General features: G+C 47.3%; 1 protein-coding gene across 2 annotated transcripts in view; it reads right to left on the reverse strand.

The window, feature by feature from the left end:
* Positions 1 to 18,023, reverse strand: part of FGF14 (fibroblast growth factor 14) — a 418,620-nt gene extending 400,597 nt beyond the window's left edge. For both annotated transcript variants that reach the window (XM_059835820.1, XM_059835807.1), the window contains exon 1: positions 17,816 to 18,023. In XM_059835820.1, coding sequence (XP_059691803.1) covers positions 17,816 to 18,023 — 208 coding nt within the window. The remainder of the gene's footprint in view (positions 1 to 17,815) is intronic.
* Between the last annotated feature and the right edge of the window lie 1,982 nt (positions 18,024 to 20,005).

Raw genomic sequence — 20,005 nt, forward strand, 5'->3', positions numbered from 1 at the left:
GCTGGTTAAGAAACGAAATGTTAATATTACCCCTAAAAACCAAAGAGGCCAGTTGCACCTTCCCTTTTACATTGTTGCTAACCGAATAGATCCCGTTTGTTAAATAAGCATAGGGAAATTTTCTCTCCAACACTCATCCAAGCCAAGGACAGTGCTTCCCCTTACTGAAAAGACCTTTGAGCTGGGGTTGAATGCTCCAAACAAAAGGTGATTTTTTGTAACACAACTGATATTCTAAGACATGACAACTAAACCATGAGCCCGATCCCACCATTAACATTACACTCTACCTTTAAGAACATTTTGTGATCTGTTAACAGCAGAATGGGAATTTGTATAATGTGTACTAACCTATTTATCTCTCAAATTATCACTAGGCCTTTTAAACTAAAATTGTCTGCAAAGAACCGAAATCTAATAGAACTAGCATCCACTGAAAAATCCTTCATGCATCTTTGTACATGCCAAACTATGAAATATCAGGGCAGTAATACCAAAATTGACCTGTAAGTGTTCTTTCAGATCCTCGTACATCCATCATAAATATGACTATTTGGCTCCTGTTTAGACATGATCTTCTTAAATCCTCATTACAGTATCACCAGAAATGGAGCATAGTCGAGTGGACACAGCTGAAATGGCTGCTGCATGATGAAGAAGACTCAAGATAAAGGTAATTTTGTGTTAACGGACTTATGGTATCCATGAGCCCAGAAGAGCAGGAAGAGGGGAGTACATGGTGAATGCTGTCAGTATAGTACATGGGAGTGCAGGAAGGCTCTCTATAATAAAATTAAAACTACCTTTCTTTTTCCACCTTCTGTAGAACAGAACTTTTACTAATAAGACCCCAAAATTTTGATATCTCAGCCACAAAACCCAAAGCTCATTTGCAGGACATCTGGGTACCAGTGGATTTACCGGCTTTGTTCTTTCCTCCCCCTACTCCACTCACGCAAATCCCTCTGCATGCAGGCTGGATGCTACAATGAGCAGGGCTTGTGCTCTCTCTAGAGAAATTTCAGAAGCCTTTTCCCTTCCCATCTGCTATTTGAATCCACCCTAATTTATTCTGAGCAGAGCTTGCTCTCAGAAGGGCAGTAGTTGCCCCACAGTAGCATAAACTCAAAGTTCAAAATCTTGTCACTCCTAAAGCAAGGGTTTCTTCAGTTACGAAACAGCTTCGCCACGCTGAACCTCATCAGGTGGCAGGGCCATGCGCCGTGCTCCGAGGATGACAGTAATTGCCACTGTGGCATTGAAAGCAGGCACCGGGTACTTCCTCTCATCACTGAAGGCAACTGTGGGAGAAAGACCATGAGATCTCTTACGGAGCACAGCAGAGGTGTCCTAGCTCTCAGGCTTTTTAAAATCCGTCAGGATTTAAAATACATGGAAACATACAGTGCTGCCGAGGCCCCGCACCACAGCGAAGGATGTGAACTGACAGGAGCTTTGTATTGTGCCCACGGAAGTGGAGAGAGCGGTGAGAAAGCCTTGCTCCACATCCCAACCCCAGGTTGAAAAATTTCCCCGCTGGGTGCTCTAAAGCAGGATTTTCACTCTCTCGCTGACAAATGTATCTGAAAGGAAGATGGTAAGAGAGAGCTGAAGGAAGGGAAAAAGCAGATGGACTGTAGTAGAAACCGTGACACTGGCAAAAGCAATTTTCCCATGCCCATGTCCTCTGTGGGAAAAGAAGGGGAAGTACAGGTTAAAGAAAGTCTGTAATGGAATAGTATTTACATATTTGAATTAAAATATTGCCTAATCTCTAATTAGGTAACTATGCATCTAGGGGCAAGAACAGTCCACCCAGTCATCAGCTGTGCAATACAATGACAAAAATGGTGTCTTTTAACAGGGCTATGACAGGAAATGTAGAAGCAATGGCTAATTTATGACCCTGAAAATAGTGTGTAACAGTTTCCCCAGTTATGAACAAAACAGAAAAAAGAGGACAGGAATGCAAAGGCACACTGACGTAAAATGAGCTCGTAAAAATATCTAAGCAATAAAGCTTCAGCTCCAACCTTTCAGTATGAAAGCATTGGGTGTGATGAAAGATCTGTCTCCTCTTGAAGCGCAGGTACGACTTGAGCATGCGAAGTACCACACTCCAGACACTCCTACTTATTAGCACTAAGACAATTGTTAATGTAGAACTGCTCACCACTAATTTAAACAAATTGCATATAATTGGTTCCTACAAACTCTCCAGAAAACACTGCTTCACTACCTTGGCCGCCTGTCTGTCTCAGGTCGAAAGGCTTAGGCACTCACAGGGGGTACCATGACCACTGCGTTTACTATCACGGAGCTTTTTGGCTTAACCGCCCTCCCAAGTCAAACAGCACTGAGCTTAAAGTAAGAATTGTTACGTTTTGTTTCAATGATGGACCTTTATTTCATAATTAGTTGAAGAGTGTGCTGCTGTCCACTGGGCAGCATGTTACATACTGGCCATTCCACCAGTGCTCTTTCAGAAGCTTTATAAACTCACCGTTACATCTAACCTTAATCAGTATTTTTAGTGCTACTCTTTGAAAAGTACTCTTAATATCAACAGATGCCACATACTTCTACGCTAGCCAGTTCATTCTGTACTGGATTAAAAAAATAATAATAATTTTAAAAAAGATAGTACTCTGTCAAGGACTTAGGATACTGTTGTTGCACATCCCCCTCAGGGAGAAAACATTAGTGCCATGTGTCAGGGGCAAGGAGACTACCAGGTGACCCGCTTACTAATTTGTATACTGCAGTGTTGGCAGTTTGAACTTTCATTCTCTGATATTTCTTTTTTTAGAAGTATTTTTCAAAAGGATTAGAAATTCCTGCTAACTCAGACTTTCATTTTATAAATTGGCTTTGAGGTCCTTCATTGAAGACACACTGAGACTTCTGAAATCTATCTGTGTAACCTCCAGCTTGTTCTGGTTTCTACTGTTGCCTGGACCTAATAGGGTGAAAGCAATGAAAAAAACAAGAACTTTGGGATTCTGAGAAAAAGCTCAATTCCCTTTAGAGGGAAAACCCAAGAGGACTGTGTCCACATGGCGGGAAATTGTTGTTCTGTTTCAACCATCCATTTGCTGCTTGTCCTATTTGGTTTCTGTAGACCTAGATTAGTTTCATTATATGTTAATGCCCTGGGATGCAAACTGGGGAAGACATGCTTCTTCTGCAAATTAGTCACTGTAAATTAAAATAGACAAGAAGATGGAGCAGACTGAGTCTGATGCTGTAAGAATTATTCAAGTAATAGTAGATTAAGCACAGAACCATTTAATCTGTACAAGAAAATTACTGTCTTCCACAGAAACAGGGGCCTCTCCTTACAGAGACCAAGGAGTGGTGGATTAGCAATAAAGGATTTGAGTATTTAAATTTAGCTAGATTATAAAAACCCAAAGCAATGTGCCAAGGCCAAAAAAAGCTCCTTGTTCTTTTCCTCTGAGGGCAAAAATTACTTCCATCACAACAATGATCCCATGGTCCGGCCATGGAGAGCATGCTCTCTTTTTCCTCCTGTAAAACCCTTCTTTGGAGGTCTTTGATGACCTAATCTGACACCTGAGCACTGCAGCGTAAAGCAAATAGCAAGGAACTTCCTGAGGAAGGATGTTTTCAGATAGCATGCCAAAAAGAAAGACACTGTAAATGAGGAGACACCAAAAAATTTCATTTCCCCAGCCTGGAAAGGGGAATGAAGAAAAGGTATTTTCACTCTTGGAAAGAATCTCAATGCAGTTAGTCTGGCCCAAGTTCGCTTAATTGCCCTGCCGCGTGAAAGGTTCTAGACATGTTCCATTAATGTGCTACTATCTGAAGAAACAGTTTCCAAGATGATACCTAATAAATTGAGAAGTATTTATACTGAAAGTCTTTTACTCCTCTACTGCTAAAAAGCCTTTACCGGCTTAGAAGATATGACTCGCATTCCAAATTTACAGAGTGGTTAGAGTGGTTTCAGAAATCCCAGCTCTTCGTAACAAGCCCACATGCTGAATGCAGCCCCCCCCCCACTGTGCTTTATTTTAAGGCAACACAAAACTATGTCCCATCACAGCAGCTTTTCACAACTGGCTTTATTGTAGGCAATGAAAACATTAAAATCTCTGTTCTTGTTAAATGCAACACCCTCCTTAGTCCCAGATTAAGTAATGATACTTGCATTTCTTCAGATTTTTAATTTGTAAAGGAACAGTTACCTTAAGGGGTTTTCAGGGAATTAATGAAAAGAGGAGAATCCGCTGCTTAAATTCAACCTTTTCATATTTAGCATTACATGCAAGAGTAAACATACCCTTTGCATCCTCAGAGAAAAGAATCAAGAGATTCCAAGTGCTATCAACCGATTTTCCCTAAAACTATTTAAAAAAAAACCAAAACAACAAAAACCCAAACCCAAACTGCTTTATGATTTCTAATTTTCTTTAATATAGGAAAAATAATACAAACAAGTATACTGGAGCATACTGTCAGACTATAAGCCAGACCCTTTTAATTCACAGACCATGACCAGATTTAGCCTGCCAAAATATTTAAAGCATCAATATTCAGTAAAAATGTTTCTTTAGTTGTGCTCCTCACAACTATATAAGGGAAGAGAGGGACTGGTGGTCATGTGGGGAGAAATATACACCCTTTAATTAAAGGAAGATCAAGAAGCACGTGCAGCAGCAGCTCAGGTCGGTGTCCATATAGCTTAGCAAATAGAAGATGGGTGTGCAGTAAAACAACAGGTTACTCAGATGACAAATAGTGTTGACCAGTTTCATTGCATGTGATCACACAAATGAAGGGGTGATCCCTAGTAAGGTCAGTGAGGAGGAAAGCAAGTACAAGCCAGTGAAGTGGAAGAAAAAGGTTTTATTTAGAGACAGAGGAAACCTCCTGTCCTTCAGCTCTTCCTTACCCTGGAGCTGCATCTTCTTCTTGTCAGAGAGAGGAGAAAGGGGAAATCTGTTACTTTCCCCAGCAAGACTGAGCCTCCCTTCCTGTCTGGTTCGCCCTCCTCAGAAATTCATTATGATTCATTCCTTGCAGACTCGTGTCTCTGCTGCTCAGCTGCCAGACTTACTCCGAAGAGGGATATTCTGGTTTCTTTCCTCCACCAATTTTTCACAGAGTTAACCAAGAGCCCATGGGAAGCCCCTTTCTAGGTGCTCCTTCCTCAAAGGATGAAGCTAGGATTCATCCCTTCTACTGAAGCTGTAATATCCCCTTTGCCTGGCTGGGATGGTGTCATTAGTGTTATCAGTCCAGGTGCGTTCCCCCACTGCGTCTGGCGGCACAAGCAAATCACCCTACAAGCAGAGCTCACCCTAACCTTCCTCAGTGGAGGTGAAAGGGGTATTCTGATCCTCTTTGGTTGGGCTCATACTGCTAAATAAAAGAAGTGAAACACCCCTGGTCACCTACACTTGTTCCTTAAGCTCCAGACTTAAGGTTTTGGACCACTTCAGCTAGCTCTCTGCAAGCCAAATCTGCTAGGGAAGGTGCTAACTGCAAGTGGACATGAGTCAGTCAAAGCCATTTGGACTTGGATCAATCCCTGGCCCTTTTTAATTAAACAATATAAATTCAGTCTCAAGTTCCTGAGCAACTAGGAGGAGTTTAAGGTGGGGGGAAGGATATCAATGCCAAACTGAAGGTGGACAGTTCTTACTCACAATTCTTACTTGCCATCTGTTAATGAGAAGAAGAGACTGTCTCTCTCTTCAAAGTTACTTTAAGATCTCCAGTATAAGCTTCTTGATGCAGATTTATGGCAATCTATTCGGTCCCAATGGCACCTAACATTCTTGGCCTATTTGACTGTGAGTTTATAAGCTATTGGAAGAAAAATGCAAATTAATATTGAATGTATACTACCCTTCTTCACAGCGCCTGATGCTTGCAAGTGTGCAGAGATAGAGACAAAAGCTACTTAGACGCTTCCAGTATTGGATAGCTCTATAGTTTATACCACCCAGTGCATGGTGTCTGACACAAAGATTTACAAAGCTTAAGATCCATGGAAACACATACACTGCATTTTAAAAGTTCTGTTGCAAATGAGTTTGGGGGGGGATAATACATTTCCTCTCACCAGCAGTTACTGTGGCAACTAGACTGTTTCAGTTTAGCTTGAGGGCCACCCTCGCGAGCCGACTCCTGTGCCATCGCTCCTGCAGGTGAGCCTGCAGGTGTTAGCCCAGGCAGCTGGAGCACACGTAGGACTCCACATGCCCATGCAGGTCCAAACGACTACGGGCTGGCAGGCGTGCTCAGGCAGACGGCTTGCAGATCGTCCCTGCGACAGCAGGCAGGCAGGCAGGAGGCACCGGACACTCAGCCTAAGGTCACCCTGGAGGCCACTCCTTCGGAGCTGTGCAGTGACAGCTGGTAGGCTCATGAGAGTGCGGGAGCACCTTCATTTATAAAAGCAAAGCAACATTTACAAGGATATCTCACCTTTAGCAAGATAGCTATAAATGGAATAAATTGAGAGAAGCTAGACTCTCAAATGTAACTCTCTTAGATGTCCTTGGGAAAGAAACACTTCTAGAAATAGAAGTTTTCCATGAAAATGTCCTTAAATTTCAGACCTATTTGCTCTCCGATTGATAAGTAGCTTAAACAATTTCTAAATTCTGCTTGCCTGTAGGACTCTATTACTAACCTTTCTAAATGACTACAGATTCCTTTAATCCCTTTATTATTTACTTTATAATTTCTTTTGTCATTCTGGTTTTTCATCTCCCTCTGAGAATAAGTGGGAGAGAGAGCATCCCACACTATTCATGTATCATCCACACAGCACTTGAAAAAAATCTCACCTAATGTACTAACATCACATTCTGACTTATTTCTGTTCGAACTTCATCAAGTTCCACCCCCAAATTCTTAACCTATATATATGACTGCAAGGGTTTATTATTTATCTTTTCCTCATCTTCCATCTTAAATCTATTACCAGGTATTCTTTTTGGCAGCCAACTTAGACCGCAGTCACTCCACCCAGCCACTGAAAGCCAAGGAAAATGGGCCTCAGCAAACATAATGAACCCTCATGTTTCTGTTTCTCCTAATATTTTATGAAAAGATTTTAACCTAGCCTGCATGACTTACAGCTTACTTTTGCTTTGGTTATCAGGTCCTAAACTGCTGCCTCCGCTTTCATCCTGACATCAGCTGGCAGGACTAGAATAAAATCATTCTCATCCAGCATCCAAGAGGCCGTGAAACTAAGTAGCCATACAGTTAAACTACCGTGATATTCACCTGCATATCCTTAGGTTCAATTATTTTTTCTCATTGTGCTTAAAGACTTTTTTTTTTAATTGAGAGCACTGTATTTACTTAGGTATCTTGAGGAACCCCTTAGACTGTGTTTTCCTCAATGGTGTATGGCAACGGTCAAAATCAACACGCGTGATGTTGAAGTGCTAGGAAAGCATCTTCTAAGATCTACTTTCACTGAAAACCTTCAATGAGGAGAGAAATCTTCTGTGGCCCACAAATCACAGGATTCATCTCCACTTCATGTCAGTAATACCCCAGATACATCATCTCTTATAAACTGCGAAGACGAACTGAAATGAGGAAAGACACTAGAACACAAAATCACAATGACTCCATTTCCACTACCTTGGCACACATTACTCTCACCATGAGTAAACTCATTGATTTTACGCAGATATGTATTACCTAGGAAACTACAACAGCTTTATTTTTTTTCTCTTACAATTTTACAACTCCACAAACATTACCAGGGTTTAAAGTCCAGTTCTGAAACAAAATAAGGCCTTCTTTCAAAAAATTTGGGTCTTCAATACAAGCACCACATAATAATGTATTTGCTGTAAAACAATCCCATATTGCTTTTAGGTGCCCTGTTCCATGGAAGCAGAGTCCATGCTACAAGTGTCAATGGTAAGAGAATTCATCTCTGACGTGTTTCGAAACTTTGTGCAAGTAGGCAGAGCTCAACACTTTAGAACACAGGGATTAGTAACACGTACAGTCACTGGTTTGCCCACAATGTCGCGGTCAGCAGGAACCCCAGAGCATGCTGCACTGAATCCTCTCATTACATACAATAATGTCTCAAAACTAGACTATCAAAAGTGAACTGAATCAAAGGTGAACAAGGTGAATCAAAAGTGAGCAAGATCCAGACCACAAGTGTGCTCTGTCTGTACCCTGCAGAAAGTATGAACATATGGGGCATGCCTTGCATCCACACGGATTTTGCAATTCTCTGGGAACTCTTCAGCAGGGTACCATGGCCACAAGCTTCAAGGAGGCACGTAGCAGCCATGTGAGCAGGTGAAGCCAGGGCCTGGAACCATTTCCCCACCAGGTCAAGTAAGAATTGCTCAGCAATATTAACCAGACAACTTTCCTGGAAGCTGAGGAGTCCTGCTTTAACAGCAGAATCCCACATAAAGCATTTTATCCTCAAGTAAGTAATATCCTCAAAACAAATGAAAGGGATAACATTTGTTCTTAGGTCTTCTGAATCCTCTTGCTGATTTTACTGTCTTTTCCTGATCAATCACAGTTGCTTTACTGCCTCTGCATTTATGTACTTCTGCTAATGTTCTACTACTGTAAATTAGCAGAAAGTAGGAAGCCAATCATTCACACAGCTCATGCCCAATAAAACAAAGGATAGTCCATCAGCCTACACTTCATCCACCACGAATATCTATTACATCAGTAGTAACCTGTACAGTCATTCTGCTCACTGCCGCTAGCTAATTATTCAAAGTGGTGGAGAGAAATTGAAAATATCTGAAAGAAATATAATAGAGGGCTAATTCTCCTCAGAGACCCTAACCCAAAGTAAAAAGGTGAGATGCCTGCACAAGCAGCAGGTGAAAGAACTGGAAGAGATGTGAGAGGCTATAATGGAGACGACAAGTGTTTGGGACGAGTCAAGGTCATACTCACAGAGATAAAACAGGTCTGAGTAAAGCCAGAAGACTGGCAAATGTCAGTACTGAAAGTCTGGTTTTTTGGGGGGTTTTTTTGAGGCAGAAAGTCTCTTTCACATGGGGAAAAACATAAAAAAAGATTTATACTGGCAAGGGGCTAGGAGGAAGTCTCTGGCGAGCACAAGGCTTTACAAATTTTAATCCACCTGTTAATGACATTTAAAAATACAGATTTCAGTGAAATCTGAAAGAGTCCAAGCCACAAAATCACACCTGGGTTTTCTACAGCCTGAAGTTAATTCACATCTGATATCTTGGGTTGATCTCCTAGTGGGATAATCTGCCTAAATCACGTTTAGGTTCAGTTTCTCAGGGACTATTAGCAGTCTGGGTATTGACTTGCAATTTCTAGTTGCAAGAAAATCAAAACTGTAAAGTGTTTCTTCATATCATAACCACTATGAATTAATAAGCACTACAATTAATTTAACCTTTATTAAGATATTCCTGATAGGATACTCTATTTTATAAGATACTGGTGTACTAATGATTTAACTGATATTTTTCAGCATTTCCCTACTCCATAATTTTTCCATATCTTTTTCTATATTTTCCACTATGTTTTGCACTCGTAGCTCCCGTTCATCTCATTCAATGTCTATAAATGTACCTATATAAGCCATGAGTGATACGTGTAGAAACTACTGGGCAATAGTAATGCTCCATAATGAACTTCTCTAATGAGAAGAGTGAACTGGGAACCGTTTAATCTGGACATTTTGTTTAAATGTAGCAGGACATGCTTAGAAATACGTTTACTGAAAGAGTAAACTTGCCTTCTTTAAATTAACATTTTTGGCTCAAACCTCATTAAAGGGCAATGAAATTCCTGTATATTTCCTTTGCGAGCATTGGTGAGAACCAAGAGATTTATATGTAAACAGAAGTCTTTGCTTTTATATGTAAGCTCTCTCTCCTGTTCAAACCATTCAACACTGGTACAAAATTACAGTTTTCGGTCACACTAGAGCTTAATTCTTTAAAAGCTTGTTCAAGGGAGCAATATCCTGCTTCTTCCCTCAAGAGAAAGGACTTTGTGAAAACATGCCCTTTGCAGGAGATACTTCCTTATCCCGTAGGCCTAGAAAATCCATAGGAATGAACTCCTTCTAGCTGGACAAAAGCAGAGGCAACGTGCCAATACGGGACTCCCAATTCCTCATAGCCCTACAATTTTGTGAGCGTCAGGCCTATGGTGAAACTGTGGGCAATGCTCTGCGCACAGCCACGCACACAACCAGAAACCTCCGCTGACTTCAGAGGGACCACAGGGGCAAATCCCCATGCAAAGGAATGTGTCGACTGCTGCCTCATCTATGTCCTCCAAAGCCAGAGACATCCTACATCCTCAGCAAAGGCAAGTTATACTGCATAGGAACTGAGATGATAGAAATTCTGAGTATTTTCTGACAGTTCAAGGAAAGAGAAGGCACCGTGAAGGAAGTGCTCTTCACCTTATAGATGAGATGCTCACCCCTGAAAAGCTCCCCGTAGTAGGTAATCACAAACATGGAGCAGGAATAGCAGCATTAGCCTCTGTTTTTCAACAGGAGAAGAACCAAGGAGTACCCACTGAAAGCACAAACCCCTCCACACCCTTTCCACGCCGCACACGGCTACGTGGAGCTCGCTGCCACGCAAAGTTTTTGATGCCCAAAAGAGAAATGCTGTTTGACAAGTAAAGGTATGTAGCTCCTTTAGAGGCTACTACATGCAGTGGCCTGAATGAAAGCTCTGACTTAAGACAGTCCAGTGACAGCTGAAAACTGAGAGGATAGATCAGGGGAAGGATCAAACCCAGATCTGCCCTCTGCCTTACATTTCTCTTACACCACCTAATGCCAAGAGCTGGAGATGGGATGTGTTCAAGAGCTGGGGCGCAAGTCCCGCACATTCTGTATCCTCACCATGTTCTTATCTTTCCAGATGACAAAGCTGCATGAAAAAAACCATGGATGACATGATGAATTTTCAGGGAACAGCAAAGTCTATTCCACTATCAGCTCAGTGAAAGACAGACCTTTCTGGAATCTCCTTAAAACAAATTTTTCATAGAGGATTACAGCTTATTTGTATCACTGTCAGAGAGCAAAAGCCAAAACAATTCCAATGGAATTAAAATGTTTAACCTTGGTTCAATTCTACTGTCTGATGGGACCTGGTTAATTTTAGTGCCACAAAATCATTAAGACAAGTAATTTCCAAGATAGTGCCTTCTGTATGCAAATGTTAAACTTGTTCAGTACAATTCCTCATGCTGTTTCCAGGTAAAAGTAAAATAAGCTGATGTCAGAGTGAAAACACAAAATACGGACATTAAAATTACACCACCAATTTCTGCTAGCAACCGTGTGTTATTTATTGTCATTTGTTCCACACAACCAACCGATATTAACTCTCAAACTATTAAAATGTTGATTATGTTCAACACAGTATGTTACCTAAACTACTGCATTGAATTTTACTGCAGAAGGTGTTATTATTCGGACTTGTGCATTGAATTTTACTACAGACATTATTATTATGACTTCTCAATGTTGTCTCATCAGCAACTATTTACTTTGCTTGCTACTATTTAATGCGCGTGCTTCTAACAGTGTATGCTACAGATACACCAAACCTGCATTCCATTTATCCATTAAAAGCCTTTCACTTAATTATTTTTGAGGTTTTGCCCTCAAAAAATCCTCTTCAAAGTCAGCACGCTCCTGATTTGAGTAACTTCGTTAGTTATTCACACACTGTTTAGCTTTGCTGCAGAATATATTAAAAAGAATACGTCGCTTACATACATTCTGCTCACTGTGGGTTCAGTCCATCATGGTGCCAAACACCATCAGTTCCCCTTGCAATTATAATTTTCAGTACTTCTGAGTGGCTTAAAAACTCTAAAGACCCACTTCGAGAACACGACAAATATTTTTTTAATAGGTGGTCTGAAGATGAATATAGTCCTTTGAGCGCTTCATCACATGGTCTCCATAACAAGATTTTCTTCCCAGTCGCTTCATTTATTCTGACAGTAGAAACACACTCTGTGTAAGTAGCGGGCTCTTTCTGAAGTAAGCATGGCCCTTGTCCTTTATTTTCTACTGGACACAGTCTTTCTGTACAGTGGCAAGTAGCTCTCAGGTACATTAATCACACATTAAACCTTGAGCTACACAACAATTTTTTTTTTTTTTTTTTTTTAAAGATCAGTCAATGTTTTGTTAGTAAGCTGTTCGGTAAACTAGTAATTTGTCTTTGAAAAGCTATCATTCACTGAAATGCAAAAAGCAAGCAAACGGACCAACAGCACTCTTGCACCATGTTCAGACATTGCCTGCGATTTTTAACAAGCAGGAAAGCAAGGCATAGGGAAGTAACAGTGTGTCCAAAATCACAACAGCCGTCTGAAACAGAAGTGGGTATAAAAACAAATCACTGCTCCCAAAGTAACAAGATCTGAAAGAAATCTGCTCCAGTAGGACTCAGTGCTCACAGGCACATTTGGCAAACGTCTGTAAATATTCAGCAGAGTGTAATGAGCACGCAACCACTTCATTTCTCCAACCACTTTCTAGACTCACAGCGTTTCATCCTACACGTTGAGTGATTATACGGAAACCTCAGTAGTGACCCCACCAACTACGAAATACCAACCCAGAGTCAGTGTAATGCCCTGCTTCCTATTTCTTTAGTTTTATGAAGTCTTCTTGAAGAACTGTTTTCCAGTTTCAAACAACCCTCTCCAGATTGTATTTTTACAGGCTTTTGCTGGACAGAAAATCTTTGCAAAGGGACAAATTCTGAACGTCTAAATCACTCCTTATCTACATTTGAAGTCAATGGGAATTTTAGCTCAAAATTAATATACTTAACATAATCAAAGCAGGTAAGTAGAATAAACATCAAACTCAAACGATGACTGCATACACATAAATTTTTAAACTGATGATATCTGTAAATGCATTTTTCATATTTTCCCTAAGCCTAAGTCATCCTTCGTATATTTGAATTAATTTATAAATAGCCTATCATTAGCAGACATTGAACTAGGTGCAGGCATTTTATCACAGTAGGGAGATGCACGAGCAGGCATAAATTTCATCCCTTAACAAGTAGAATATACAATTTAATTTGATCTAGAATAATTAAATTTGTATAAATTCAGGAAATGTATTCCACGGAGGACAAAACTTCAGTAGGTGAGATACATGTAAATAGGCAATTTTACATTTGAGCAAGAGAAACACACTGCAGCTCTAACAACAGTGTAGGAATTAGAGTGTTTAGGCAGTCAGAGCTGCTTTTCAGACCTATGTGAAAGAAACTTCAAGGACCTGATCCCGCAGCTCTTACTGAGGCAAAATACCCTTTGTCTTTTGGCGGGAGGTTTGTTTTCTATGAGTAAGGAAGGCAGTGGGGGGCCCCAATTTACTTAGAATTCAGATAAAGACACACACTATAGATTTTATGGGCAGGACCCAAGCTTCCAGTTCCAACAGAGCCTCGCATGGCTGTGCTTAGAAACTTTTTCAAAATGATAAGCGACCATGAAAGAACAGCCTGTGCATTTTACGGAGAAGGAGTTTAACAAGGGACTATGCAGAGATCCCAGTTCAGCCACAGCCTGTATTTCAGACTCTCTTCTTTTTAGATAGGCTTCATGTTTGAGATTGATATGGGATTGATACTAACAAAACCCAAATTCCTCTATCAGCAACATATTTATAGTAATGCCAATTCCCATCTACTCTCCTGTCAACACCCCTGAGTTGGAGAGATGCCTCTCCTTGGAGGTAAATGGAGAGGAAACCTGATCCATCCTCTGTCTGCTGGGCTGCCACCAGGAGTGAAATGCGATCGCAGTTCCTGCCATGAGGGCATCTAGTACTCCAGCCAACTAACTCATCTCCCATGGGCACCCTAACAGTTGTCATTTGGTAAAAAAAAAAAATCTATTCACTTGCTGTGTTTGCTTCAAAAAATACCCAGAGATACGCTCCTTCCCCACTTCCCTCAAGCCCCAAATCCTCCCCATGACTTAGCCATGCCCTAACTGAACACACCCCATTTAGAGCCTCGGCGGGGGGTGGGGGGGGAAGCCACCCCAATGGGATCTTATCATTACAAGCCCTGGCTCAGGCCTTATGGTTTTGAGCAACTTTTAACTCTTTGTGAGAAAAAGTCTCTTTTGTCGCGCACTTTGTGAAGTCCTCTCTGTGTGTATGACAAGCTGGAAGGGCAGAGTTAGATGGGAATAATTACAAAAGCAAGTGAGGCCCAGGGAACCTAACACACTGCAAATATTTTCACGCTGGACAGGACGCTGCAGATCTGTGGGGCTTCATTACTTTTTGTACTATTAAACTCTGGAAAACTCAGAAAAATTCAATTGGTGCAAGCAAAGCCACACCTATTGATTCTTGAAGTTTTTCTCCGTATGAAGAAATGTGAAGAGATAAATAACTGTAGCAATCAAAGGCAGCTCCTCTTTCTGGCTTATCAAATTTGAAGCAAAGGGGTTTCGGCCAGCTGCATTTCTATGACGGGTAAACCAAAGCCTCCTGACGCAACCCTGCCAGAGACTTGCACACACCCCACCGGACACCCCATCCCTCCCTGCCCCGCTCGCCCCTCGCTCCAGAGCTCTGCCTGGTGCCGGTAAGCCCGGCGGGGCCAGCCGGTCCCCCGGGGGTGGCAGGGGAGCCCCGGGAGGAGGTCATGGCGCGGAGGGGAGGGCTGCAGCCAGCGGTGCAGAGGAAAGGCAAAGCAGAGAACACCTGGAAACAAGCCACCCAGTCCCGTTTCTGGAAAAAGACCAGCTGTTGAAAGGGACAAAAAAAGTGCAGCAGGCCGAAATCAGCTAAATAAACTGAAATTACGGCCAGCGTCAGTTGCCTAACCTGCTTGGTTTTCCACACGGTTGGAGCAGCAGCAGCTGCTCGCTCGTGTGGTGCCTTTTGCGACCAAAAAGGCCAACAGCTCCTGAAAAGTTTGGCGGGCAAAGGGGGCCGCGGGAGGGCCGGGGGGTGTAGCGGAGCCCCGTGCCGCAGCCGGGACAGGGCGCTCCGGCTCCCGCGGGCGGAGCTGGCGCAGAGGGGAAGCCCCACGGCCCGGGGCGCCGGGGCACCGGGCGAGGCAGAGCATCACGGCACCGGCTCCCTGCTCTCCCGCCGGCGACCGCAGCCTAGAGGGAGATGATCTGCCCCCGGAGCAACAGCGCCTGTGGCCGAGCTACCAGCTAATCCGGCCAAGCGGACCATTAGCCTCCCCAGACAGTCAGCCGCAGTTTAGCGGGAACGGGATGTCGGGACGGGGCATGCGTCTCCCCTGGGCTCGGCGGCCCGGTTCCTCCGCCGGGATCACGTCGGACCGGAGCAGAGCGGCGCAAACTGTGCGGGCGGAAAGCGAGATCACGGACCTGGCCGGCGGGGACGGCAACCGCAAGCCCCCACCTCCGCGCTCAGCTCTCCCACCGCCCTGTGCCTCCCTGGCACCCGCGGCAGCGGGGGGTCAGTGACCCCCCAGCCCCCCCCCCCGGGCTCTTCCCCCCGCAGCTCGCCCCGCTTGCTCAGGCCGGCTCCTACCCCACCCCGCCCCCGGGCACCCCCTGGGCCGGCTCAGCCCTCCCCAGGCAGGGTGGCAGTGGCGGCGGGGGGCAGTGCCAATCCTGCCACCAAAACCCACTCGTCCCGTGGAGAGATGGGTAGGTGCGGCAAAGTCCCTGGGGAGGGGGGAGCGTGTGCTGCGGGACGCTGGCACTCCGAGGGACACGTCTCGGCTTCAGGGGCCGTTTCCTTACCAGCCTCCCCTCCGCAAGGAAAAAGGAAAGGACACGGGTCTTTGGTGCAGGGGGGCATTACACGCCTCCCCCCCCCCACCGCCCACCGCCCGCCCCGTATGGAAACTGAAAGGTCTAGAAACCACCCCCCCCCCCAAGCCCTTCCTCCGGAGCATCGCCTCTCGCCCAGAGCACCACGGCGCTGGAGCCGCCCCCCCCCCGGGGGGGGGGCGGGCGGCAGCGGGCAGAGGAGCGGGCAGGGCCGGCAGAACCACGCCGCGGCTCTCCTCTCCCTCTGCGGTCACGGCCCCTGCATGCGCGGCCCGGGCAGGGAGAGAGGGGGCGTCCCCACGGGCTGCGAGAAGGTGGGCGGCTGCCCTGCCCCTGCCCGCCCCATCCAGCCCCGGGGGGGGCACAGGGCTTGGAAGTTGCCCCCGGCCGGGGGAGGCGGCTCGCTGCAGAGCCAAGGGGCGAGTGAAGCAAAGGGCACTTTGCGGGAGGCTGAGCGCAGCCTCCGGCGGGGCATTTCGGCCTCTTTGGTATGCTGAGAAGTGGCTGCTCTTTGCTGCAGCGGCAGCGGCGGGGAGGAAAGGGGCGAGACGAGCCGGCAAACGGGAGCGAGCGGGGGAGAGAAAAAATCCGCCGAGGTGCCCACCTCGACTCTCTGCACCGGCCCCGCGCTGGGCAAAGCAGGAGCCGGCACCCCGGCTGCCGGGGCGGAGAGGGGTGCGGGCTGCCAGGGCTGCTGCTTGTTGATGTTGGGGTGTCAGAGAGGCAACGGGAGCCTATGATCTACTACACTGCAGTGCCAGCGTCAGGAGCCTCCTGCTCGGGAGCTGCCACTGCAGGGCAGCCGGCACACACACGCCAGGGCGCAGACACGGCATCCCTCCCCTCACAGCCCGGGCTCCAGCGGCTCTCGCCTCCCCAGGCACGCAAGTGCTTGCAGACAACCTGCCGCCCGGGGGGAGCGAGCACGGCGGCGGGGGGGGACAAGAGCCCGGTGTGAGGGGGGCGGGGAGGGCCCGTATTTCCTCCGAAAAGCTCCCGGCTCCGCCGCCCGCCGAGCATCCCTTCTCGCCCACCTTGCTCGCCAAGCCGCGGGCTTGGCCGCACGGACGCCCCGAGCAAGAGGGATGCAACAGCAGCAGCGTGACCCCCCGGGACCGGGCGGCCCAGAGCACCTGCATTTGCATTTCTTATGTAATGTACTGCAAGTTTCCCCTTCGGAGCCGGCCTGAACCGAAGCGCATGATCCTGGCTGCCAGGCAGACATGGAGACGCACGCAGAGACACCGGCGTGTGCACAGAGGGGTCATCCCGGCAGGGAGAGGCGGAGGAGGCGCAGCCGCCCCGGCGGTGCTGCTGCCGCCGCTTGGCATTGCTGACTGAGTTGCCGCCTGGGCTCAGGCCCCAAGAAAGTGTCCTTCCCCTTCCCTCACCCCCCTCCACCTTCCCGGCCTAGAGTCCCGGGGGGTGAGTGATAAGGGGGAGCCCCCAGGCCGCGGGCGGGGGGTGTCGGGCTTGACTTCAGAAAGCCGAGGGCGGCGGGTGGGGGGGGTGTGTGGGGTGACATATCGCAAGCTAATCAGAAAGTGCTGTCCAGGACCTGAGCGCCGGCACACTGGCCCACCGCAGGCAGGGCCGGCTCACAGCAGCACGGGAGACCTGGGCTCCCCTTCCCAAAACTGGCTGGGGGTGTGCACGGGGGGCTCGCATCGGGGACGGGACCGGGAGCGGGGGGGGGGCTCTACCGGCGTCCCCTCAAAAAGGGTAGGAATATAAAAGTTTCCTCTTTGGAAATAGCGCATAGAAACTAGGAGATGCAGGCTGGGCTAGGGTCGCCTTTGATTATTTTTTTTCCTTTTCCGTGGTGACAGGGACTGAAGCTAATCCAAACCGCTCCTTGCTTATTCATACACGTATGGACATGCATGTCCGTGCTGGCCTCGTTATATTTCCCCCTTCTCCCCTCAGCAGGATTGCGGATCTACCTCGGCGAGCAACAGACAGGGTAGCATAAAAGAAAAACAACGCAGTGCAATGGATTGCTTACCAGTTTGGTTCTTGTTTTTCTTAAGACTCTTGCCACAAAGACACTGCAGCATATGCGATCCTTTGCTGAAAATGTTCCAAAGAAACCACATTGATTTGGGCGAAAAGCAATCCAGCAGCTTATACACCCTGAGAAAGAAGAGATCCTTGTGGTTGCATAATAATAAATTGAGACCAGTTCTCCTGAAGAGGGGCACCAGTTTTATCATAGAAAAAACGATTATATTCCGATCTTCTCCCAGTTTTTTTTCCTCACGTGGTGTATTTCTTTGAGACTTTTCAACGGATGCTTTTTTTTCAGCCAGGCTGAATGGTTATTCCCCCTAGATCAACACTGGATTATAACCAAAAGCGTGGAGAGAAAATACACGAAATCCCTTTTTTCAGCATGAAGCCAAACGAAAAGTAAGGTAGTGAAATCCCAGCCGAGGCCAAAACCTCATCAGAGACACCGGCAGAACGCGGAAGAAAGATCCCCAGAGAGAAAACCATAGCCTGGTACTTGACTGCTAGGAGGATGGGTGGATCTGCAGAACAAAAGCCACGGCAGGATCCATCCTACTGAGCGACTGCCATTGTGCAGCCCCGCGGCGGGAGAGCGCACCGCCAGCACCCGGCGAAGCCCGGCTGAGGCGCAGAGACCGCTGCCGGCCGCGGGCGCGGACCCCGCCCGCAGCCCCCGCCGATGCCCCGCAGTCCCCGCCGCCGCCGCCGCCCCGCGACGCCGCCCGCCCTCGCCCGCGCGGGCCGCTCGCCTCCCGGCCCCGGCTGCCGCTGCGCCCCGCACCGCCGCGCAGGAGGCAGCACCCCCCGCCCCGCGCCGCGCCGCGCCGCCCCGCGCCGCCCGCCGCAGCCTCGGCGCCCAGTCGCCGGCGGGCGCCGGGGGAGGAGGAGCCGCCCAGCCCCGCCGGCCCCGACCGCCGTCACGTACCCACGTGCGGCCCGGCCCGGCACCGCCCGCGGGGGGGACAGGCGGGCTGCCCCGAAGCCGCTCCCCGCGGGCCGCTGAGCACGGACCCCTGCCCCCCCGACGTGTCCTGGCCCCGGCACCTTGCCCTCCCCCAAGGCTGCCTTTTGTCCCTCGCGGACAAACACGAACGGCCGACGCGGCCGCGAGCCACGTGAGCCAACCTGAGAACGGCGTTTCTGGCTGCTCTCCCTGCCGCCGTCCTACCTGAGAAGTGTTCCGGTGAGGGCTTGGGATTGCCCCAGCAGAGGCCAGCGCCGTCTCTTTCCGGCTGGGGCGGTACCGTCCGCGCTGGAGTCCTGGGCCGTGGCTGGGGTTCCCAAGCACTGCCTAATACCTGCAGAGGCACAGCTAAAACAACCCCACAAAGCACCTGCTGCACAGACAAGTGGAGAGGTCCGCAGGCAGACGGAGCAGCTCCTCAGCGGTGCCACTCACTGCTCCCCACGGTCCCCCCCCGGAGCACTGCCCTCTCACCAGTCCTACCCGGCCTCAGCGGGAGAGCTGCGCCGACCAGGCCCACAGCGGTTGCACCCATGCATGGCAGCGGTGGCACTGGAAGAGCTGGAAGCTGATGCCCACGTTCTCCCTCTCCCCTTCAGATGCTCGGCTGGACTGTGTGGATACTGGAAGGTGCTGGAAGTGATGGAACAGAGAAAATGAATAAATGAGGGAAAGGACAATGAGGAAGTAGCAGAAAGGAGCTGCTGAGAAGAAGAAAGAGGAAGGAGAAAACAGATGTGATAGAAGTGGGACCATGAACACCTCGCTCTCCTCTCCTGCTCTGTCTCTCATTCCCGAAGTCATCGGTAGCCACCTTCCTGATCATCTTTACCTCTTTGACCATCAACTTTTTCCAGTAAGAGAGTAAAAAACGGAAGTACCAGGGCACTGTTTTCGCCTATGACATTTCTATTAATACTTGCATTCATTCAGACATGGTCAGATGTTGGTGTTTTCTTCTGAAGCTGTGGAAGCTGCCATTGCTCCAGGAGGTGTAAGGCTGAAGTATGAAAAATGCAGAGGTTTGTGTGTGTGCTTTTCCTGCCCTGTGAGGATTTCTGTCTGGTTACCAACGCTTGGGAAACTCTTACAGTAAACATTTGGTCAGCACACCAACAAAAGCACTGGGAACCAAAAATTTCCCAATAGTCTTAGTTTCAGCGAGATTCTAGATTTATACATATAGATGAACTGCTTTGTTGCCAGATCCTTATCTACATG

This window comes from Gavia stellata, chromosome 1 (assembly GCF_030936135.1).
Source record: "Gavia stellata isolate bGavSte3 chromosome 1, bGavSte3.hap2, whole genome shotgun sequence".
NCBI lineage: Eukaryota > Metazoa > Chordata > Aves > Gaviiformes > Gaviidae > Gavia > Gavia stellata.